The sequence below is a fragment of the Acanthamoeba castellanii genome (genome assembly GCF_000313135.1).
Source record: "Acanthamoeba castellanii str. Neff unplaced genomic scaffold scf7180000084698, whole genome shotgun sequence".
Classification (NCBI taxonomy): Eukaryota; Discosea; order Longamoebia; family Acanthamoebidae; genus Acanthamoeba; species Acanthamoeba castellanii.
In genome coordinates this window covers 133,751-155,411 of record NW_004457373.1, presented here as the reverse complement: position 1 = coordinate 155,411, position 21,661 = coordinate 133,751, and the positions used below count along the sequence as shown (strand labels likewise).

Sequence of the window (21,661 nt, the reverse complement as noted above, 5' to 3'; positions counted from 1 at the left end):
CAATAAACACGCCCTGGGAGGTGGCCTCTTGTAAGTAATGAAATTGGTGCCTCGCAAAGAATAAGTGCTCAATTGCGCTCGATTTCAGAACTTTTGCTGCTTGGCGTACCTTGATGTGTTGGTAAATGTCGATCAGCAGTTGGGCAGCACCGCGCATGTGGCTCTCTGTCAGTTCATTCGGCCGCCAGTTATGTTGGGTGTTTGGCGCAACGTTGCCGCGAAATGGCGCGAAAGAATAGGAGGCAATTTGTTTTTCGGTATTGTGCGGAATGTTTGGCATCCGACCAACGTGTAGCCCTGCGACAGAGGAACGAAGAACGTCCAACGGAAAAGAACTCGCGTGCATCGTAGGAGGCAACGCCAATCCCTTGAAGGATGAGTTTTACCCAGGCCAAGCTGACGATAAAAGGTACCTTTGCTGCCACGGCCCGATGATCATCTCGTTCCAAAATCCCCGAGTGGAATTGGCCATTTTAATCTCATCTTATCCATCTTACAGTGATAGAGGCCTCTGGCGTCGCGGCCAAAGATATGGGCGGCACCAGTGTACGCCACCCAATGCACTTCTACTACTTATACTTATTATTTTCTATTATTCTTTTTATTTTATGTTTTATCTCAGTCTCACCATTGTCTGTCTTGTCCTCCCCCGTGGCACGATGAACCACCAGGACCCTTACTGCATCATCCACGTCGACAGCTGCAAGGCAAAGACCAAGGTCAAGCGGAAATCATTGGTGCGTTTTACTTCTTCGCCTTCTTCCCTTTTTATGAATTATTCTTGTACATTTTTCCTTACATACACGACCACACCACACACATGCTGGCCAACCGTAAGGACCCCGTGTGGAACCAAGAATTCAGCTTGTACGTTCACACTTCTGTTCGTTGCGTTGCATTTGGGCGCTTGTGTGCATTCCCGCCTGACTCTTCCGTCGGACTCGTCTTCTGCTCGCCTTGGGTCGGTAGTGTGCTGAATTCGCCATCGGGCGTCATCCACATCGAGATGTGGGACAAGGACACCTTCACGCCCGACGACTTTCTGTACTCGCTCCCGATCTCGCTTCATGAATCGTGCCATCTCACCCTCAACGCAACGCAACGCAACGCAACGCAACGCAACGCAACGCAACGCAACGCAACGCAACGCAACGCAACGCAACACAGCGGCCAGGTTGATATACAGTTGGCCGAGCTCGAACCCGGCGTGGAGTTGAGACGATGGTATACACTGAAGAGGCGGCGTGCCGATGAGTTCGTGTGCGGTCAGCTCCACCTCCAGATCCTCTACGAAACCCAGATCGTACGTACACGCACGACCCTGCCCATAAGCACATTATTATTATTATTTGTATACGCAGTAATGTCGCGCTGGCTCAATGGTCGTCGTGCTCCTATTGTGCACGCCTCGCCCACACAGAAGCAGGTGTCTCTGTCCGACTTCGAGATCTTGCACCTCGTCGGCGAAGGCAGTTTTGGAAAGGTGCCGCGTGTGTCTCCGCCTCGCCTTTCCTCTTCATCTTCTGCTGCAGCCGTCTCATCCCACTCTTACTTCTATTTTTGTTTGTTTGTTTGTTGGTTTGTGGGTTGCCTTTGATTTTCAATCAACACACAGGTGTTCCAAGTGCGGAAGAAGGACACCGGCCAAGTCTACGCCATGAAGGTGCTCAAGAAGAAGAAACTCGTGGATGAAGGAGGTGCGCTGCTTTGTTTTGTTCGAGAGTATTCTATTATTTATGCATTTTTTATTATCATTATGAATATTATTACTAATCTTGGGAAATGGGATGAACGTAACAGAGGTGGAGCACACTCGGACAGAGAAGAACATCCTGATCAACAACAACCACCCCTTCCTGGTGAACCTCAAGTTCGCCTTCCAGACAGAAAAGAAAATCTACTTCGTCCTTGGTACCTCCCTCCTGCAGCCCGCGCTTCTCTGGTCATAAAGTTAGCTGATCGTCCGCGCGTGCAGACTATGTCAACGGCGGTGAGCTGTTTTTCCACCTCAAGAAGGAACGGCGATTCGATGAAGACAAGGTACCCTCAGAGCCTGTGGTCGACGACCAACAAACACACACAGCCACGCACGGTTATTTCTGGTGAGTGCTCGAGTGCTGGCTGACACGATTTTTTCTTCACCCTGCCCCGACGTCAGGTGCGATTCTACGCCGCCGAGATCACGCTCGCGCTGGAGCATCTCCATTCGCTGGGCATCATCTACCGCGACCTCAAGGTACTCGCACGTAACCACGCACTATTATTTATTTACTTACTTATTATCGGGGTTGTCTGTGCAATCAATCTGATCACCTTCTTCTTCCCCTTCGGCGCTATGACCATCAATCTCAAGCCTGAGAACGTCTTGCTCGAGTCGACAGGGCACATAAGATTGACGGACTTTGGGCTGTCGAAGGCCGGCCTGCAGGCGACGAAGGGCAAGACGACCACGTTTTGCGGCACGCCCGAGTACCTCGCACCGGAGGTGATCAAGGGCACGTCCTACTCCTACGAGATCGACTGGTGGTCGCTGGGCACCATCATGTACGAGATGTTCACGAGCCAGGTACTAGAACTACCCAGTGTGCTGTGCTGTTCAGGCTTCAACGCATTCATCTGACGCTCCTCGTGTGTTGCGTGTGTCGTGCGTGTCGTGTCAACAGCCTCCGTTTGCCTGCCGTAACCAGAGCCAGATGTATCAGGTACGAGGCCTTTGTGGCTTTGTCTGTGTGTCCCACATGAAACATCAGTTTTATTGATCCTAATGGTTGACATTATCGCTCCACACAGCGCATTCTCAACGAGACCCCGTACTACCCCAACTACATTCCTGCCAGCGCCAAGGCCATCATGAACCAGGTACGCGCGACGATGAGCTCACCCTGATGTACCAATCCATAATTGATGGTTTTCCCCTTCTTCTCCAGCTCCTCGAGAAGGACCCGCGGAAGCGATTAAACGGCAAGGGTACGTACTGCGCCAAACAGCCTCTGTTCTTCGTTCTTTGCTGTTCGTTGTTTGTCGTTTTTCGTTCTTCGTACTTCTTCGTCTTGAGCGTGAGGCGTAAATAATTGGCCATCATTTGCCCCAGGCGTGCGGAAGCATCCCTTCTTCCAATCGATCGACTGGGACAAGCTGGCGGCCAAGAAGATCAAACCGCCCATCATCCCCCACGTCGTACGACGCTCATCGCTCCCCGCGTGCCGTCCACCGACATGCCATGCTCACTGACCTGCGCACACGCACACGCACGACCGCACACGCACACAGAAAGGAGAGGAGGACACAAGCAATGTCGACAAGGAGTTCATGGAGCGGCCTGCCATCGACAGCTTCGACTTTTCGGCCATCGATGGGTACCCAACCTGCCGCTTCTTGAACTCGCTGCGAAAGGGGGGAAAAACCTGACGTGTCTCTGCCTGGCTGGGGTTGGTGTGGGCGCAGCGACGGTCTGACCGAGTCGATGGACGAGCGGCTCTTTGCCGAGTTCTCCTACGTGTCCGAACGGGAGATCAAGAAGAAGAAGGAAGACAAGGACGCGATCCCGCCCACCTTCCTCGAGTCCATCCTCGAATCCATCAACGAGAAGCTCAGCGACGGTTGAAGCCTTGGTGCTACACACAAGCGCGTACGAGCAAAAGTTATTTTATAAATAAATAAAAACAAATAAATAATATTAGAGATAAATAATATTATGGGTTGGCTGACCACAGGGCAAGAATCTCCTGCGCCCTGGCCTGGCCCTGGTCAGCCGCCCTCCGGTACCACTCGAGTGCCTTCGCCTCGCTCCGCTCCACCCCGCATCGGCCGTACTCGTGCATGCGCCCGAGCGCGAGCTGCGCCTTGGCATAGCCTCCCGCGGCGCTTCGCCCGAACCACTCAGCCGCCCGCGCGTCGCTCTGTGCCTCCCCGTCGCCGCCCCGCTCGCACAGCCGCCCCACCCGGTACTGCGCCCGGGCATCGCCCTGCTCCGCCTTCTCCCACAGTGCCGCAGCTGCGGTCGGCATCTGCTTCGTCTTCGTTTCGGCGGCGGCGGCGGCGGCGAAGAGTCGACTGAGGCGCGACTGCGCAGCGGCATGGCCGCTGGCGGCGGCTGCGGCGTACCTGCGCATGGCCTCTTCCCGGTCGCCGGCCAGGCCTGCGCGGCCCTTCTCGTACATGAGACCCACGTTGTACTGCGCCCGGGCGTGGCCCTTGGACGCGGCCCGACGGAACCAGTCGAGCGCGAGCCGGTCGTCGGCGTCGGTGCCGCGGCCTTCGGCGTGCATGAGCCCCAGGTCGAACCGCGCCTCGCCGCATCCAAACTCGGCCGCCCGGGCGAACTCGGCCACCGCCCGCCGCTCGTCCCGGGCCACGCCGCGACCGGTCGCGTAGAGCCGGCCGAGCCGCCACCGGGCCTCGTCGCTGCCCCAGTGGTCGGCCGCCCGGGCGTACAGTGCGGCCGCTTCGCCGAGGTGATCGCCGGCCACGCCGGCCCGGCCCTCCTCCAACAGGCGGCCCAGTCGTAGCAGCGCCTCGGGGCCGTCGGCCAGTCGGTACAGTCGGACCGCCTCAGCCGGATCCTGCGCCACCCCGCGGCCCTCGTCGTAGAGGCGACCCAGCATGAACCGCGCGTGCGGGTGGTCCACCGCCCGCGCGTACCACGATGCCGCCAGCTCCGCGTCGCCCAGGCCGCCCTCTTCGTCGTCGTAGAGGCGGCCCAGGAGGTACGGCGCGTTGCAGGTCTCGCCCAGCTCGAAGGCCTCGCGGAGCATGTCGGCCGCGGTCGCCAGCGCGCCGGAGGCCCACTCGTCACCGGCGCACTCGATGAGGGTCTCCGGCAGGTTGCGTCGGGCGATCGGGTGGTTACCGCCAGGGCCGGCGGCTCGGCGCAGCCAGGCCAGGCCCTCGCGGCGGCCCTGCACGGTGTTGGTATGGCACCAGCGGCTCATCAGGTACTGGGCCTCGCTGTCACCCTGGTCGGCGGCCCGACGGTACCACTCGACCGCCTTCTTGCGGGTCTCCCGGGCCTCCTCGCCGCTCCGGCCGTACCAGTAGAGCCGCGCCAGCCGGTACTGGGCCGCGGCGTGGCCCTGGTCGGCGGCCCGACGGTACCAGGCGGCCGCTTCGGGCCAGCTCTGTGCGACGCCCTCGCTGCCGGCCTCGAGCATACCGCCCAGCTGGTGCTGCGCGCTGGCGTGGCCCTGCGCCGCGGCCGCGCGGCACCGCTTGGCCACCTCGGTTTCGCCGACATCCATTTTTTCGCCCTGGCCTGGCAGTGGGTCGTGGTCTTCTGCAAAGGTGAGCCCATCCATCCGCGCCGACGTTCTGGCGATGGATGAATGTTATTCACATTTAATTAAATTGATTGATTCCTCAATTAAACAGGACGAAAATTTGAAGGGCGAGGGGCACGGTACAGCGTCAACGAGGGATCACCAGTTGAGCAGGTAGTCGGAGCAGCATTCATTTAGCATTCCTCCGGGCGCGCAGGACACTCTGGAAACTCAAGAAAAATGGGTTTTCTCCAGAGGAAGCAGTGTGGACGTGGCATCGCTGCGGTGAGGAGATGACACTCGCTGCTCCGAGCACTAACAGCTCTGCAACAAGGTCATTGTGTCGTGTTGTGCCAATGACGTCAAGGCCAAGTTGCAAGTCCCAAATCAACGCACCGGGCCGAACCCTGAGAAAGAGTGCATTTAGCAAATGGGGAATTTACTGGGAATGAGGGTGGAGCAGGATAAAAACCACACCTTGCCTGCGTTTGCGTTTTCTTTACTCTCTTGTTTCGACACAGACCAGCCCCGTTTACGCCTCCACCGCGTAGCGCGACCATCCGAACAGCACCGTCGACGGAAGGCTCTCTTCCTCGCGTGATTTTCAAATAGGCTCTCTGAGGCTCTCACCCCCGTTCAAGATCAAACACAAATCGTTGAAATCGGCCAGCCCATCTCGGTAAATTTCGTGATTTACTCTCTTTCGTTATCATCATGTGGTATCTCGACACCGACCAGGAAATTAGCATCGAAGAGGACCTGCAATCGCCCTCGACCAATCTCTTCCGCAAGACCGCCGACATCGATCTGCCGGCGAAGCTCGCCGATGGCAGTAGGAGAGGCGTGTGCCTCTTTGGCACCGTTCCGCCGCGTAGCATCATGACCATGGACAAGGTCCAGCAGTACGCCGAGAAGCTTGCCGGCACCATCAAGAAGCTGCGGCCCGACGGCGTCATCGTCTACGAGATTCAGGAGGAGGAGGGTCGCGACGGCAACGAACGACCCTTCGCCTTCTCCACCACGCACCCGCCTCGCCTCTTCGCCAAGATGCTCAACGAGTTGGCGCACGTCGAGAGCATCGTCTACCGCACCGTCGCCTACCACGCCAAGGACAACTTCGACCAGTGGCTCAACGAGACCTGGGACGAGTACAACGCCAAGGCCCTCGTACTCGTCGGCGGCAGGTCAGAACCCCATCTCCCATTTGGTCCCTCTCTATTCGTTCATAACCTTCTTCGGCCGTCTCACGTCTAACCGGGTTTGTGGTGTTTTCCGTACGAACAACAGCACCTCGAACATGCAGTACCCGGGTTACAATGTGACGGAGGCTGCGGAGGTGTTGCGTGATCATCCCTACAACTTCGTCGCTGGTGGAATCGTGCTTCCCGAGCGTCACAGGGACAAGCAAGACGAACACGAAAGGCTATTCCAGAAGACCGAGTCTGGCATTTCCTTCTTCAGTACCGCACCCACACTCCTTCGCTAACAGCGCGTCGTTCGCTTTCGCTTTCGTTCTTTTTCTTCTCACTTCGTTGCTGTTTTCCCGCGCCCGCCGCTGCAGCGTCGCAGGTGGTGTACAACGTCGACGTGGCGATTTGGCTGCTGCGCGATTATGACGAGCTCTGCAAGGAGAGAGGAGTCAAGCCCGCGCGCCTCATCTTCACGTTCGCTCCCTTCGGCAGGGCCGACACGTGCACCTTCCTCAAGTGGCTCGGCGTGGAGATCCCCCTTGGCACCGGTAAGCCCGAGCTTCGAAGCTCTTGTTGTGGTGTTGTGTGCGTACGTTGCTGATGTCATGCACATCACAGAAAAGAGAGTCCTCTCGAGGAAGACGAGAGAGGCTGCCATCAACGAGTCGGTGGACATCTGCAAGGAGAACCTGAAGAGGATCCTGTACGCCATCGAGTTTTACCACATCAGCGTCCCCATTGGCATCACCGTCGAAACGGGTAAGAAACGAAGTCTCTCTCATGTTCGGCATCGTGTCATCGTGTCTGACGCCCTCATCATCACTCTCTACTATAGTGAGCAAGTACTCGGACGAGTTCAATGGGTCGCTGAAGCTGTTCAAGGTTCTGCAGCAGGAGATGGCCTCCTTCTTCTCCAGGAAGCTGCGCTCGTCCTGAAGGCCACGAGAGCCCCGCACGCCCTCACTCGGGTGAAACCTCGACGGTCGTTAAATGTGTTTGTTCTACACACTCAGCTCTACTTTGCCCAAACATGCTCTTGTGTTTGGCCACGTCTTCGCCTTCCTCTTCCTCTTCTTGTTCACTGAAGGATGCGGCCTTTCCTCCAGAAGAAGGGATTAGCAGCAAATCGTAAAAAATGGAGGACACACAAGCGCAGCAGAAGAGCAGCGCAAAGTGCTACGTCGCCAAGGAGGACCTCGTATGGCAGGGCAAGTGGCTGAAGATGAAGGAGGTCCACTGGGTACAGTCCTTCTCCTGACTTCTACATGCCCCCCCCGCTCTAATCTGTGCTTGCCCCCCCAAAAGGTGGACCCGCTGGGCAAGGGCCACGTGTGGGAGTCGCTCGAGCGGACCAACCACCGCAAAGCCCCCGTCGATGGTCCACCCCTCCCCCACACCCCATCAGTTGGTCACCAGGAGAGAGAGAGAGAGAGGGAGAGGCCTGACTGCGGCCTTGCGGTGGTGTGCAGCCGTTGAGGTGATCGCGACGCTGAAGAAGACGGGCCACCCGACCCAGCTCATTCTCGTCCGCCAGTTCCGACCTCCTACGGGTACACATCATCAACCTTTAGTCTTGCGCTTCTGTTGGGTGTATCGCGCTGAGGCCTGAAGGCCGCGGCTGCAGCGATGTACTGCCTGGAGCTGCCGGCGGGGCTGTGCGACTCGGGCGAGGCGCCCGAAGTCACGGCGGTGAGGGAGCTGAAGGAGGAGACCGGCTACACGGCCGAGATCATCGACGTCAGCCCTTCGCTCATTGTATGCACGCCCCGCCCTGCCCCCATCATCACCATCACTTCGTGACAAGCGATGCAAACTCTCGTTTTCTAACGCGCAACGCGACACGACACGACACGACACACACGCAATAGTTTGGTATGGCGGTCGCGAGCACGACGAGTGCGGTCGTGCAGGCCGTGGTGAACGGAGACTTGCCAGAGAACGACAACCCGCCGCTGCAAAACGACAGCGGTGAGTTCACCGAGGTGGTGCTGGCGCCGGTCGACGGCCTCATCCCGTTCCTACTCGGTAACGACCAACTCTTCATTCTTTCTTTCGTTCTTTCGTTCGTTCATCGTCGTGAACGGGCGTGCAGAGAGGCAAGCGTCGGGGGAGGGCATCGACGGCAAGATCTGGCTCATCGCGCAGACTCTGCGCAGTGCCCATCTCTTCAGCGCCAAGTAAGACGTGTGCGCTCGTGCCTGTACGTGTGCGTCTCTCTTCTTCGTCTTGGCGAACTGCCCCGTGTTGGCAAACTGGGAAATAGCTAAGCACGAAAAAGATGGAAAAAGTGCGAGAAAAAGGCATAAAGAGAAAAGCAGTCCGAAAAAAATGTAGATTTGATCAATCAAGAACAGCAAGAGAGATGGGTTGTGATGGAGGATCGATTCCGACACGGTGCGAGCTGGTGAAGACCAAGAAGAAGCAGGAGCGGGCCGATCCGAACGAGATCACACGAGTAAAATGGACTCTGTGCGCCCTCTCCAAGGAGCCGCTCACGCCCCCTATCGTCGCCTGCCCCCAGGGCCAGCTGTTCAATAAGGAGGCCGTGATTACGCACCTCCTGCACAAGACTCTTCCCTCTGCCTTCTCCTACATTAAGGGCATGAAGGTGCATTTGCCCCTACATCTTTGCATCCAAATTCACTCAGATTTCATTTCGCATCAATGACAAACCTCGATTCTAACTGTGGACCATGCAGGATCTGCTCGAGCTGAACTGGGCTGAGAATCCCGAGTGGGGCAAGGTCGAGGGCGCCGCGCGCTTTGCCTGCCCAGTGACCGCCATCCAGGCCAACGGCCGCCACGGCGGCTTCGCTGCCCTGCGCGGATGCGGGTGCGTCCTGTCTGAGCGCGCGCTGCGTGAGGTGCCCTCCGCCGAGTGCCTGCAGTGCCGCAAGCCCTTCTCGAGCGAGACCGACGTGCTGCCGCTCAACCCGCCGCCCGAGCTCGCCGAGCAGCTGCTGCGCGAGTGGAAGGCACAGCAGCAGAGCCTGCGCAAGGCCAAGTCCCACACGAAGAAGAGCAGCAAGCGACGCGAGAAGGCCGCGGCCGATGACGGAGCAGCCGAGATGAAGGAGGAGCAGGGCAACGATGGTGATGACACACGCAAGAGGAAGCAGCCCGAACAAGGTCACAAGACCAAGGCCTCGGCAGACAAGAAGAGCAACAAGAAGAGCGATGAGAAGGCCACGGCGGCAGCGGCAAAGAGGCCACGCGTGGCCGCCACGACTGCGGCGGCGGCGGCCAAGACCGCAGCAGCGACCGCCGCCGCCACGCAGATGAGCAAGACGGTCTACGAGTCGATCTTCCTGCCCAACGGACAGCGGCAGAAGCAGCCCACCTTCACCCACTACGGCTAAGCCTCAGAAACTTATTATTGTCAACTTCTTTGTTCTCCTGTACACACACATCCTTGTAGAGCCACTTCACCTGTCCTCAGCCACAGCAGTCTCGTCCTTGCAGGCAGGGTCGGAGCATCTCGACGACTCCATCAATCCATCCCAGCCCGAATACGCAGTTCGAGGGCGCCCACCTTGGCCTTTAGGATGGCCGTGTCGGCCTTGATGGTGGCGGTGTCGGCCTTGATGGTGGCGGTGTCGGCCTTGAGGGTGGCCGTGTCGGCCTGAACGGCCTCCACCTTGGCCGCGAGGGCATCCACCTTGGCCGCGAGGGCGTCGGTGGTCTCCTTTAAGGTCTGCGAAAGTGTGCTGAGGGCCTGGAAGAGGAGGGCTTGGGGGTTGGGCTTGTCGGCCGCCAGCAGGAAATTGTTCTCGGCCTTGAGGATGTCGTTTGCACCTGCGAGGGCGTCCTTCTCGACCTTGAGGGCGTCCTTCTCGACCTTGAGGGCGTCCTTCTCGACCTTGAGGGCGTCCTTCTCGACCTTGAGGGCGTCCTTCTCGACCTTGAGGGCGTCCTTCTCGACCTCGAGGGCGTCCTTCTCCGCCATGTGCCTTGCTGTCTGGGCAGGGCAAAGCTGGGTGTGCATGAGGCCTGTAAATTGAAAAATCAATCAGATGGATCCAACAAAATTCAAATCCAAAGAGGCTTTATGCCTCGTCTTGCTTCTGCTTGAAGCACTCGATTCCAAGGAGCATCAGGCCTTTCTCGCTTCATGACATAAATGGCAAGGTAGCCACCTCTCCTGGCGACCTCCTCGCAGGTCAGTTGCTTTGTCTCATCCTCGGTCAGCCCATGGCCTGGTGGGAGTTGGTAGACAAGGCAGGTTGTTCGGCATTCTTCAAGTGGTGTGTACTGGGCGTACTTGATGCCACAATTCTCCAGAAAGTGGGCACAGATGGGCCCTTGGGCTTCCATCATAGTCAGCTTACGCAGAGCAGGAGTGAGCTCAAGCATAACTCTTCCTCCTTCATCATTTATCACCCATATCTCCTCATTGCCTTGCATCTTCTATGTCGGTTGAAAAAGAATCAACAAATTCGCCCGCCCGGTTTTATCCCTCAGCGCGCCAAAGTTTTCATGAAACACAAATCGTTCCATTTTAACAAATCTTACTTGCGGCGTGGCTTGCGTTCATCTCGTCTCTCATCCCGTGCCTTGAACTCGCCTCGGCCGCGGACCGTACGCACAGGCAGCTCACTGTCCCTCGAAGAAGACGCCGATGGCAATGATGGTGTCAACGCAGATGTCGACGACGACGACGACGACGACGCCCTGCTGCTGCTGCTGGCTGACGAAGAAGAATCGTCTTTGCTTCTCGCCACCCTGCGTCGCTTGATGTCGGGCTCCTCGCGCTCCCTTTCCTTGGCCTTGGACGAGGAAGAAGACGACGACGATGAAGAAGCGCGGCTGTCTCTGCTGCTCGGCTCGCGGTCATCGGCGGGCTCGCGCTTGACAGTCGCGGTCAGGTGCGGGAGCTCCTTGCGCGTCGTTGGCGATGGCTCCTTCGGCGATTCGCCGCCGTCGGGCGTGGTGCGTCGCCGCTTGGCACCCCCCGCGTCCTTGCGGTCCTTGTCGTCCTTGGCGCTGCTGCCGCCGCCACCGCTGCTCGCCTCGCGCGCGTCTCTGTCGCTCCGTCGCTTGCGCGTCTTATCCGATGACGAGCTCGCGCTCAGGTCGTCTGACGACTCGCTGCGCCTCGCAGGCTTGCTGCCATCATCGCCGCTGCTGCTGCCGCGCGGGGTCGATCGCTTGGCCGCCGCCGCCGCGAGTGGCTCGTCGTGCTGCGGCACCACGAGCGCGGCCGGCAGCTCCTTCTCCCTCTCCCTCTCCTTCTCCTCCTTCTTGACCGACACCAGCGGGGCGGTGGGCAACGCCACGGCCGGCACTGCGCTGCGCCTCGACTCAGTGGTGGACTTGGAGGCCGGCGCGCTGCTGCTGCTGGTGGTGGTGGCCGCCGTCGAGCTCTGGGTCGACGGGCGCGGGACGCGGACCGCCTCGTCGATCGCGGCCGCTGCCGCCGACGTCGATCGCGGCTTGAGCCCGCTGGTCGAGATGCTGCTGCTCTCGCGCGCGCCGCCGTTGACGATCTCGCCCGGCTCCCTCTCTTGCCTCGAGCTCTCGCTCCTCGGTTCACTGTCACACATGCGTGTACGGTGAGCGTGTGTGGTGTGTGGCATGTGACGCAGGACGGGGGGGGGGTGCGCATACGACTTGACAGTGGCGGGGTGGAACGGCGGCGCCGTGGCCGAGAGTCGCTTGGTGGGCGCAGCCTCCGCCGCGCGCTCGATTGTCCTCGCCGCGGCAGGGCTCGCCAGGGCCTCCTTGAGCGACGGCAGCGGCGGCCGCTGCTGCGTCTCCTTCTCCTTTCCCTTCGCCGCCGCCGCCGACGTCGCCGCCACTGCGGGCGCGGCCGCCTCGGTGGTCTCCTTGTCCTTGGCCAGCACGCGGGCGGCGAGGCGCGCGCCCAGGAACTCCTCTTCGGAGAGGAGCTGCTGGTGGCGCTCGAGCTCGGGGTTCTTCTTCTGGGCCAGCAGCGACGAGTAGCGCGCGGCCAGGAGCTTGATGTCCTCCCGCTCCTCGGTGTCGCGCAGGCGGTTGACCCGCTTCTCGAGGTGCTCGTGCGCGCGGCGCAGCGTCGGGTAGACGTCGTTGATGCGCGTCAGCACCAGCAGCGCGTTCTTCACCTGCATGTACTCGCCCGCGTCCAGGCAGTCCGTAAACGCCTGAAAGAAGACGACCACAAAGTTTAGCAATCCGCGTGTGTCGTGTCGTGTGCGGTGTGACGTGTGTCGTGTCGTGTGCGGGGGGGGGCGTGCCTTGGTGGTCTGGAGGTACCACTTGTAGAGGAGGCGGGGGAACTGGTCGAAGGGGACCCGCTTGCTGGTGTCGGAGAAGGAGGCGGCCATGCCGCGCTTGGAGCTGCACTCGCGCAGGTAGACGTCCTTGTTGGACCGCCACGACTCCAGCGTCGCGATCGTCTCGCGCAGCAGACGGCCCAGCCGCACCGCCTCGCCCTCCGTACAGCAGAAGATGCCCAGCACCACCTATCAAGCACGCACGCCCATAAGTTCACCGCACACACCGCACACACCGCACACATGCTGGCTTACCTGGGTGAGCACGCTGTTGAAGTACTGAAGGGTGGAGAAGTTGGGGGTGTCGAGCTTGTGTAGGAGCTGCACGAATCGTGCGCAGTAGATGGCGTCGGCCATGGAGTGGAGGGCGCGCGGCAGGATGCAGGTCTTCGTAAGCGCCCTGCGATTGCGACACGTCAGCAGCACACGTCAGCACACACCCCACAGGGTCAGGGCACGTACGCGACGATGGTGGTGGCGGTCGAGCGGGCGTTGTTGGTGGGGAACCACAGAGCCTTGTCCTTCTCGAGCCTGCGCATGACGGCGTCGTAGTTGGCCTTCTGCTTCTCCAGGTCCTCCTCCAGCTTCTGCACCACCGCCTGCACGCGGTCCCGCTCCTTCTTCTGCTCACCGCGTTCAGTCCTCCCTCCGCTACACACGATACGACCAACGACACGACCAACGACACGACCAACGACACGACACGCACCTTTTCGGTGGCGGTGGTGGGGTCGCGAACGATCTCGTCGGAGAGGGTCTTGAGGGACTCGCGGAGCTTGGCGATCTCGGCCTTGTAGCGTTCGGCGGGCACCTCGATGTCGTAGAGCGAGAGCGACCAGAAGGTGGTGTACAGCTGCGGGCTCAGGCTCTCCCACATCGCCTCGGGGAACACGTCCCGCACGTCCCTCACCAGCGCCTCCGACGGCACCGCCGCCGCCTTGTCCTACACGCGCAATACAATTATTAATATTAAAAAAATTATATAATTAGTAAAAATCATTACAATTGTAATAATCATCAAGAATTAAATTAAAAGAACAAAAAGAACAAATAAAAAGGGAAAAAGTGGACCTTTTCGGCGACGCCATCGTCGGCGGGGTAGAGCTGGGGCAGGACGGGGCGGAGGATGCCGAAGATGGACTCGGGGTCGAGGTGGCACTTGGTGACGAGGTCGCGCAGCGGCGGGAAGAGCGCGGCGTAGCGCGTGGCCGGGGTGACGTTGGCCTGGAGGAACTCGGTGTACTGGATGAGCGTCTCCTGGCACTTGTCGTACAGGTCGCCCAGCGGCTTGAGATGCGAAGCCTGTGTGCGTCGTCGTCGTCGTTGAGGCCATCATTGGCGTGTGCGGTGTGTGCGGCGGTGTGTGCGGTCAGCCGGGTCCAGTCTGCATTCGACGTTGTGGCCACAAGGTGGTGGGGTTACCTTGTTGGTGTAGAGAATGAGCCCGCGCTGCTGGGCGATGAGGATGAGCAGCGAGGTGGCGAGGTTGGAGCTGAGGAGGGCCTCGCGCAGACGCGCCGAGGGCTTCTTGAGGTTGCGCGCCATCGGAATGGGCGACGACTCCTGCTTCAGCAGCTCCGAGCCCGCCAACGCCTGCACCTGCGTGTCTGTTGTTCCACACAACCACCACCACAAGTTAAGGAAATGAAACAAGAAAAGAAGAAAAGAAGAGAGAAAAAGAGAGTACCAGAGAGCGAGCCCTCGCCGCCTTCGATGCCGGCCATCTTGGCCATGACCTCGCGGAAGATGATCAGCTCGAGCGAGCTGCCCGACGCGAGCTGGCTGGTCAGGTACTCCAACAGGCCCTGTCGAGCGAGGCCACGATGGCCATGATTAGAGGGGGATGTGGTGTGGGGGGAGGGTACGTAGGCATACGTGAAGCTCGAGCGAACCGGGGTACTTGCGGTAGAGGGCACCGGCGAAGGTGGCCAGACCCTGCAGCCAATGGGCCTCGCTCGTGCCATCGGATTTGACCTTGTCACGCGAACCTATGATCGGCGATTGGTTGATAACATTATAAATAAATAAATAAATAAATAACAATAACAATGTGCGGCGGGCGCGTACTCGAGAGGTGTTCGACGATGGTGTAGGAAAGGACGTCGTACGACAGGGAGGTGAGGTACTTCAGCGCGTCCACCACCGGCGCGATCAGATTGTCGTACGAGCAAATCTGTTGCGTCCCCACCGAGGCCCGTTAGCCCGTGTCGTGTCGTGTCGTGTCGTGAAGGGGGTTTTAACCTGGGACACGACGGTCTCGAGAACGGCGGCCGGGTTGGAGTGGGTGGCCTTGCCCAACTGCCGCCCGAGCATCTTGACGTTGTCCTTGGAGATGCGCCGCAGGATCTTGCGCGCCTCGCCCGTGGCTTCGGCCTTGGCCGCCGCCAGCAGCCCGACCCGCACGCACTGGGTGCGCCACCGGGCGTAGGCGTCGTAGCGCGTCTGGTACGGGAACAGCTTCAACACGTCCCACACCTGGGTCCAGCAGCGAACCGTAAGCACCAGGCCATGAGCTGTCATGTTGTGGTAGAGAGAGGGTACCTCTTGGGCGAGGCCGGGATTGCAGCCGGCGAGGGAGAGGCCGGGCAGGAGGACCTTGACGACGATGTGCTCGGTGACGGCAAAGGCCTCGTCCTTGGACAGGTCGCCGGCGCTGCCGGCGCTGCCCACCTTCATGTACTCCTTGAGCACGCGGCACAGCTTGGTGAAGAGGACGAGGTCGTGGCTGATGTGGAGGCCCAGCCGCAGCAGGACCGGGCACAGGACGCGCTTGAGCGACTTCCAATCGCGGACGAGATCGTCCTCGGTCAGCGCGTCGGCGGCGCCGGTCGTCGACACCGCGGCGCGGCGCGGAGGCGCGAACCGCACCAGGGCGTACACCGGCTCCAGCATCCGGTGGAGCCTCTCGCACAGCGCACGAGTTATCTACACACGACGCACACGACACACGACACACGTCAGACACGTGAGTTATTGGCGCTGGGCAGGGGGGGTACCGGAGGGTGAGAGGCGGGGTCGATTCTGGCGAGACGGATGAGCAGGCCCTCGGCGTCTTCCCAGTCGTTGATGGCCAGCAGGGCCGCTACGAGGCCCAGCTTCTGGTTCTCCTTCGCATCCGCGGCGGAGCTCGACGCGGCCGTCGTCGGGGTGGTCACCACCGGCGCCAGCGGAGCGATATCGTCGTCCAGGCCTCGCATTGCGAGTCCCTGTTCGTTCGTTCAGAGGAAGAAGGTTGAGTGTCGTGTCGTGTCGTTGGTTGTGTCGAAGAGACGTACGATGCCGGGAGGGGCGATGCCAAGCAGGCCGGGAGCGGGAGCGGAGGTGGAGGTCGAGGTGGTGATGGACGTGGTCGTGCTGCTGCTGCTCTTCTCAAACCGCTTGGCGTACTCCTCGGCCGCGAGCGAGTCCTCGGGCTGGAGGTGCGGGTAGAGGTCCTCGATGGTGATGAACTTGTGCTTGATGAGCCGTGCGGCGAGGAGGTAGAGCGACTGGGAGGGCTGCGCCAGGCCAGCGGGCCGGGGTCCCTTGGGGTCCGCCTCCGAGGCGGCGCCGTACTGGTACTTGAACTTGAAGCCGGTGAGGTGGGCCAGCGAGGCGCGCGGGAAGCGGGCGATGATGCGGAGGTAGCTGGCGTTGTCCTGGTTGTGCTCGTAGGCCTCGAGCACCAGGTCGAGCACGCGGTTGGGGTCGAGATCGAAGTAGCCCACCAGCGACTGAAGGGTGCCGATCACGCTCTCCACGTTGCTCTCCGACAGCTGAGCAACAGACAATCGTCGCACCACCACCACACGCAGTGAGTGTGCGTTCGTGTGTGTCGTGTGTGTGTGTGCGGTGTGTACCTCGGAGCGGGTGAGTTCGGTAACGAGCTTGGAATAGCCCTCGCTCTCCTCTCGAAGCAGGTTGAACTTCTGTTGCACGAGACTGTTACGTCCGGGGGGGGAGGGCAAACGTGGGGTGAGTCACACTGATCGATGGGAGGGGCGTGATCGTGGGCTCGAGACGACGTACAATTCGCGTGTGTGCAGGCGCACGGCGCGGGTTCGGAAGTGTGAGAGGGAGATGAGACCGGCCTTGGCCATGAGCGTGGGGTCGAGCCGCTCCTTGAGGACGGCGCCGGGCACGGCCCCGCCGGTGTGGATGCGTCGCACCAGGTCCACCAGCCGCTTGCGCTCCGGGGCGGTTTCGGCTTCGGGCGCTTCGATGGTCAGCAGCCACAGCACATCCGTCAGCGCGGTGTGAAACTCTTTCGTCTGTCGGCGCACCGCGTGAAGTGAGCCTCACTTATAACTCAGAACCACACACAATGTTGTGTGGTACACAACCTTGACACACGACACGACCACACGACACGACACACGCACAGGGAAGGGCAAAAATGTACGGGGGCGGCGTGGGTGAGGGCCTCGACGGCCTGCTCCACGGTTGGGCGATCGGTCATCACTGCGTGCCAACACAAATCGCGCAGCAGGCTACGCCTTTCCTCCGCTCCTGGCGGCAGAACGATGAAAGATGAGACAATCCTGGAAAGACACAAGGCAGCGATAAATGACGTACCATTAGGGCCATCTAGGGGCGATTTGAGGGCGATCTCTCTGATTGTGTGAAAATGGTGAGAAGGATCACAATTTTGGTTGCATCGCGCGGGGGGGGATTTGTTGGGCGCGCTTGAAGGATCAAAAAGGCGAAGCTCTTCCGTACATGGTCGCCTTGTGTGCATCCCAGTCCGACAGCATGTCGGGTGTTACGCGCTGCGCCATCACTGATCTTCGCCTCCTTTCGAGCGACCCAATTCTCAGCTTTTGTTTTTTTGCTTCCCCTGTGATTGCACAAAAGCTGCACAGGTCTCGTCAGGGCTTTTTCGAAAGAGAAACAAAAATTTCGTTCTATTTCGAAAACAAACAAAGGTTGCCTGGATTGGCCACAAGGTTTGAATTCGGTTGGAGGACTGTTGCCGCAGACAACCACCGTGTCGACAGTCACCGACGGGACAACCGCCGGTTTTGGTTGGGGCGCACCAAAAGAGGAGGCGGGTATCGCTTCGGTTCGTTGTCTTCACCGGTTTTGTCCCACTTCAACTTTACCACTTACAACACAAGGTACGGCCAGAGGTCTCTCTCTACATCTTACTGAACCACTTGAACTCACATACCACCATCAACTCCACTTCCTCAGTAGACCACACATCAGCAATGGCGTCCCGCGAAGAGAACGTTTACATGGCCAAGCTCGCTGAGCAGGCCGAGAGGTACGACGAGATGGTGCAGGCCATGAAGAACGTCGCCACCCTCAACGTCGAGCTGACCGTCGAGGAGAGGAACCTCCTGTCGGTGGCCTACAAGAACGTCATCGGCGCCCGCCGCGCCTCGTGGCGCATCGTCTCCTCCATCGAGCAGAAGGAGGAGAGCAAGGGCAACGAGACCCAGGTCAAGCGGATAAGGGACTACCGCACGCTCATTGAGAACGAGCTCGGCGGTATCTGCAAGGACATCCTCTCCGTCCTCGATGACCACCTCATCCCCTCGTCCTCCAACGGCGAGTCCAAGGTCTTCTACTACAAGATGTACGTTACTACACCTTCTTCCACTTTCGAGTAAACAAGAGAAAGAGAAATTTGTAGAAGAAGACTAATCGAAGTCGCTTCGTCTACATCAACAGGAAGGGAGACTACCACAGGTACCTCGCCGAGTTCGCCCAGGGCGACCACCGCAAGGGAGCCGCCGACCTGTCGCTCGGTGCCTACAAGGCCGCCACCGACATCGCCGTGACCGAGCTTCCCCCGACCCACCCCATCCGACTGGGCCTGGCGCTCAACTTCTCGGTGTTCAACTACGAGATCCTCAACGCCCCCGACAAGGCCTGCCAGCTGGCCAAGCAGGCGTTCGATGATGCCATCGCCGAGCTCGACACCCTCTCGGAGGACTCCTACAAGGACTCGACCCTCATCATGCAGCTCCTCAGGGACAACCTCACCCTCTGGACCTCGGACATGCAGGGCGACGGTGACGGTGATGCCGCCGACGAGCCTGAGGACAAGGCCGACGCCAACAAGGAGGAGGATGCTTAAGAAGCCCCCCTAACGAGAGAGAAAGAGAGTGGTGAGTAGAGAGTGGGTAAAACAATAAAAACAAGAATCGAGATGTAACAACGGCGCCGTACACTTCCAATCCGAAAGATTGAGAAAATGGATTTGTGGGGGGGGGAAGTAGATGAAAGAAGATGCCTATGTTCATTGATTATGGGGTGAAAAGATGGAAGGAAGAAAAATGAGCGACAACACCTTTTAAGATGAGGAGTCGTCACTGTCGCTGTATGAGTCGCTGTCCGCCGATGAAACGGACGCACAGGCCGACGACGAGGAAGCGGCGGACGAGGCAGACGACGGCGCCGACCGACTGGTGTCGCTGAACTGGACCTGGGAAGCAGCAGCTCGGCTGGGGCTCGACATAGACGAAGAGGGCGACGAGGGCATGTCGTCTTCACCCTGTGAAGACAAGAAGAAGAGCAAGCCGCACCATCGTCAGAGTTTGTCTTCCAAGTCGCATTGGGGGAGGAGCGTACCTCAACCGCTTCCCGAGCTTTTCGCTTGAGTTCAGCATAGAGTTCAGCAATCTGTGTGTGCGTGTGCGTGGCGTGTGCGTGTGCGTGTGCGTGTGTGTGTGCGGTTTGTTAGCGAGCCGCGCGAGACACACATGGTGAAGGGGAGCGATGGCGGACCTCGTCGCGGTATTTGGAGTGGAGGGCGTTGCGGTGGAGGCGCTTGTTGGGCGTGACGAGGCCCTCGCCCACCGTCCATTCCCCGATCTCGAGGTGCACCGCCCGCACCAGCTCGCAGCTTCGCACGCCGAGCGACTTGCCGATGGCGCGGAGGTCGGCCACGACCACGTTGCGCATGATGGGGTTCTCGATCAGCTCCGACACCTCCGACTGGCCCTCGAACTGATGTCGCACGGCGGGCTTGGAGGCGAAGCTGCGGACGACCGACGGGTGCACCAGCACGATGGCCACGAGGCACGGCTCGGTGTCGTCCCCGTGCACGTAGATCTGCTGCACGAACTGTGATCGCGCGTACAGGCCCTCCATTTTGCCCAGCCTGCACTCGTCGGTCCCCCCCGGGTGAGTGTGTGTGTATGTGTCGTGTGTGTGTCATGTGTGTGTCGTGTGTGTGTCGTGTGTCGTGTGTGTGTCGTGTGTGTGTCGTGTGTGTGTCGTGTGTGTGTGTGTGTGGTATCTAAGGTGAGAGGAGTAAGTACGCGACAAAGTCACCGCCCTGGAGCTTGACGATGTTCTCCTTGCGGTCGACGAGCGTGAGCGTGCCGTTCTCGTTCCAGGTGCCGATGTCGCCCGTGTGCACCCACCCGTCCTCATCAAACACCGCATCTCTGTGTCGCGGCCGACAAACGAACGAAGGCGGTCAGCCTTTTTCGCGCAGAGCCGCAGGCAATCACTCCCCCGGTGAATTGGGCGTGGGTCGCGTACGTGAGCGCGTCGTCGTCGAGGTAGCGCTGTGCGACGGACATGCCCCGAATGCAGATCTCGCCCGACGGTGGCTTGTGGCTCGTGACGAACCCCAACGCCTTGGCGTCGATGAGCTTCACCTCTGTGTGCTCACGCGTGTGTGAGCGAAGGTACTATGTCGTGTGTGTCGTGTGTGTTGTGTGTCTTGTGTCCTGTGTGTGTACCAAGGGAGGCGATGGGCGAGCCAACGTGGAGCGACGCCGGGTCAGAGGGATTGGTGGCGCTCACGATGCCCACCGCCTCGGTCAGCGTGTAGACCTCAACCACCGCGCAGTTGAAGCAACTGCCGATTTGTGCGATGTCAGTGACCACGTACAACACACGACACACCGCACGCGCACAGAGGGGGTGCGCGTACATCTGGAGGAAGTGGCGGGTGTTGGGCGGAAGGGGGTAGTCGGAGGAGAGGAAGAGGCGGACGCGGCCGCCCATGGACGCCTTGAAGTTGTTGAACACCAGCCCGTCCCACACCGACACGCCCCCGCCCCCTTCGGTGCCTCCTCTTCTCCGCCCGCGCTTGGCGCTCCAACCTGGTGAATGGTCCGGAGAATCAGCATGACCGCTTCTAGGGTCCGTGTTGCGTGTTGCGTGTTCTATGTTGTGTGGCGTGTCGTGTCGTGTCGTGCGGCGCGTGCGATCAAACATACCTTTTTTGAACATCCACTTCTTGAGCGTGCTGGACTGGGCCACGAGCTGCATGAGGCGAGTATAGATGCGCTGGTACACCCTAGCCAGATGGAGAAAAAGAAAGAAAGGAAGAAAGCCCGAGTCAGCCGCCTCGCCTCATCCGAGCCTCAAGGCCGTGAGTGCCGTACTCTGGTGTGCCAGCAAATATGGTGGGCCGCAGCTTCTCGACGTCAGCCGCCAGATTTTCGTCGCCCTGGTGGTGGTGGTGGTGGTGGTGGTGGTGGTGGTGGTGGTGGTGGTGGTGGTGGTGGTGCGACGTGTCAGTCGTCGAGCTGTACTTGAAGGCCGCCACGTCATGCTGACGTGTGCGAACAGCAAAGAGAGATAAGGATAAGTACCTCGGACGGCATGCCAATGGTGGCCCCGCAGGCGAGGAGCGTGAAGAGGAGCGTGAAGTGGAACGTGGAGGCGAAGGTGTTGTGCGCGTAGAACACATCTGAGTCGACCACCCACTCGCCGCCGGCCTCCAGCATGGGCACCAGCCCGGCCTGCGTCGCGACCAACGCCGCATGGCTGATCTCCACACCCTTGGGCGCGCCGTTCGAACCTTTTTGTTTTGTTTTGTTTTTCAACAACTGCCACGTCAGCAACACTTCCGCAGCTGTTTGCGGTGGTGCGCGTTCGTACCTTCGGTGTAGGCGATGACGGCCGGCGAGGAGGCGTCGGGTATGATGGGCTTGATGGGCTTTTGTGACCTGCGCAGATCCAGAGCCAACGGCGCCGAGTCAAACATTTTCCCATCATGAAAAAATGAGGCGCG

At 59.8% G+C, this 21,661-nt stretch overlaps 9 protein-coding genes across 9 annotated transcripts in view; 5 read left to right on the top strand and 4 right to left on the bottom strand.

Annotated features, from left to right (window-relative positions):
- Positions 1 to 659: 659 nt before the first annotated feature.
- Positions 660 to 3,604, top strand: ACA1_131030 (protein kinase domain containing protein; the record flags this gene model as incomplete). The annotated part of the gene is made up of 14 exons (XM_004336843.1): positions 660 to 737; positions 1,187 to 1,303; positions 1,421 to 1,483; positions 1,616 to 1,697; positions 1,801 to 1,904; positions 1,996 to 2,040; positions 2,159 to 2,236; positions 2,354 to 2,566; positions 2,664 to 2,702; positions 2,791 to 2,859; positions 2,928 to 2,967; positions 3,092 to 3,177; positions 3,271 to 3,356; positions 3,445 to 3,604. 14 exons carry the CDS (start codon positions 660 to 662, stop codon positions 3,602 to 3,604), a joined length of 1,260 nt encoding a protein of 419 aa, XP_004336891.1.
- Positions 3,605 to 3,692: 88 nt separating this feature from the next.
- Positions 3,693 to 5,237, bottom strand: ACA1_131020 (Sel1 domain containing protein; the record flags this gene model as incomplete). The annotated part of the gene is made up of 1 exon (XM_004336842.1): positions 3,693 to 5,237. The coding sequence occupies one exon, from the start codon at positions 5,235 to 5,237 to the stop codon at positions 3,693 to 3,695; it is 1,545 nt and encodes a 514-aa protein (XP_004336890.1).
- A 732-nt stretch (positions 5,238 to 5,969) lies between these two features.
- Positions 5,970 to 7,381, top strand: ACA1_131010 (uncharacterized protein; the record flags this gene model as incomplete). Its single annotated transcript, XM_004336841.1, has 5 exons — positions 5,970 to 6,439; positions 6,543 to 6,715; positions 6,817 to 6,993; positions 7,064 to 7,204; positions 7,281 to 7,381. 5 exons carry the CDS (start codon positions 5,970 to 5,972, stop codon positions 7,379 to 7,381), a joined length of 1,062 nt encoding a protein of 353 aa, XP_004336889.1.
- Positions 7,382 to 7,580: 199 nt separating this feature from the next.
- ACA1_131000 (hydrolase, NUDIX family) lies at positions 7,581 to 8,626 on the top strand (the record flags this gene model as incomplete). Its single annotated transcript, XM_004336840.1, has 6 exons — positions 7,581 to 7,685; positions 7,751 to 7,823; positions 7,915 to 7,995; positions 8,070 to 8,200; positions 8,356 to 8,459; positions 8,542 to 8,626. The coding sequence occupies 6 exons, from the start codon at positions 7,581 to 7,583 to the stop codon at positions 8,624 to 8,626; spliced, it is 579 nt and encodes a 192-aa protein (XP_004336888.1).
- Positions 8,627 to 8,807: 181 nt separating this feature from the next.
- Positions 8,808 to 9,804, top strand: ACA1_130990 (uncharacterized protein; the record flags this gene model as incomplete). The annotated part of the gene is made up of 2 exons (XM_004336839.1): positions 8,808 to 9,053; positions 9,145 to 9,804. 2 exons carry the CDS (start codon positions 8,808 to 8,810, stop codon positions 9,802 to 9,804), a joined length of 906 nt encoding a protein of 301 aa, XP_004336887.1.
- Positions 9,805 to 9,935: 131 nt separating this feature from the next.
- ACA1_130980 (uncharacterized protein) lies at positions 9,936 to 10,762 on the bottom strand (the record flags this gene model as incomplete). The annotated part of the gene is made up of 2 exons (XM_004336838.1): positions 9,936 to 10,240; positions 10,582 to 10,762. 2 exons carry the CDS (start codon positions 10,760 to 10,762, stop codon positions 9,936 to 9,938), a joined length of 486 nt encoding a protein of 161 aa, XP_004336886.1.
- A 276-nt stretch (positions 10,763 to 11,038) lies between these two features.
- On the bottom strand, positions 11,039 to 17,137 carry ACA1_130970 (THO2 protein; the record flags this gene model as incomplete). The annotated part of the gene is made up of 19 exons (XM_004336837.1): positions 11,039 to 11,125; positions 11,167 to 11,977; positions 12,053 to 12,567; positions 12,718 to 12,888; positions 12,955 to 13,099; positions 13,162 to 13,322; positions 13,409 to 13,642; positions 13,771 to 14,001; positions 14,122 to 14,306; positions 14,387 to 14,504; positions 14,575 to 14,687; positions 14,767 to 14,872; positions 14,941 to 15,174; positions 15,241 to 15,624; positions 15,696 to 15,905; positions 15,975 to 16,454; positions 16,539 to 16,620; positions 16,708 to 16,949; positions 17,081 to 17,137. The coding sequence occupies 19 exons, from the start codon at positions 17,135 to 17,137 to the stop codon at positions 11,039 to 11,041; spliced, it is 4,566 nt and encodes a 1,521-aa protein (XP_004336885.1).
- A 751-nt stretch (positions 17,138 to 17,888) lies between these two features.
- ACA1_130960 (uncharacterized protein) lies at positions 17,889 to 18,763 on the top strand (the record flags this gene model as incomplete). The annotated part of the gene is made up of 2 exons (XM_004336836.1): positions 17,889 to 18,259; positions 18,355 to 18,763. 2 exons carry the CDS (start codon positions 17,889 to 17,891, stop codon positions 18,761 to 18,763), a joined length of 780 nt encoding a protein of 259 aa, XP_004336884.1.
- A 216-nt stretch (positions 18,764 to 18,979) lies between these two features.
- The window catches only part of ACA1_130850 (AMPbinding enzyme domain containing protein), a gene marked incomplete at both ends in the record, with an annotated part of 4,582 nt that continues 1,900 nt past the window's right edge, over positions 18,980 to 21,661 (bottom strand). The window contains 11 exons of the mRNA XM_004336835.1: positions 18,980 to 19,180; positions 19,258 to 19,308; positions 19,414 to 19,789; positions 19,950 to 20,078; positions 20,176 to 20,296; positions 20,379 to 20,497; positions 20,573 to 20,714; positions 20,862 to 20,941; positions 21,030 to 21,094; positions 21,240 to 21,428; positions 21,529 to 21,596. Of these exons, the coding sequence (XP_004336883.1) occupies positions 18,980 to 19,180; positions 19,258 to 19,308; positions 19,414 to 19,789; positions 19,950 to 20,078; positions 20,176 to 20,296; positions 20,379 to 20,497; positions 20,573 to 20,714; positions 20,862 to 20,941; positions 21,030 to 21,094; positions 21,240 to 21,428; positions 21,529 to 21,596 (1,541 nt within the window). The remainder of the gene's footprint in view (positions 19,181 to 19,257; positions 19,309 to 19,413; positions 19,790 to 19,949; positions 20,079 to 20,175; positions 20,297 to 20,378; positions 20,498 to 20,572; positions 20,715 to 20,861; positions 20,942 to 21,029; positions 21,095 to 21,239; positions 21,429 to 21,528; positions 21,597 to 21,661) is intronic.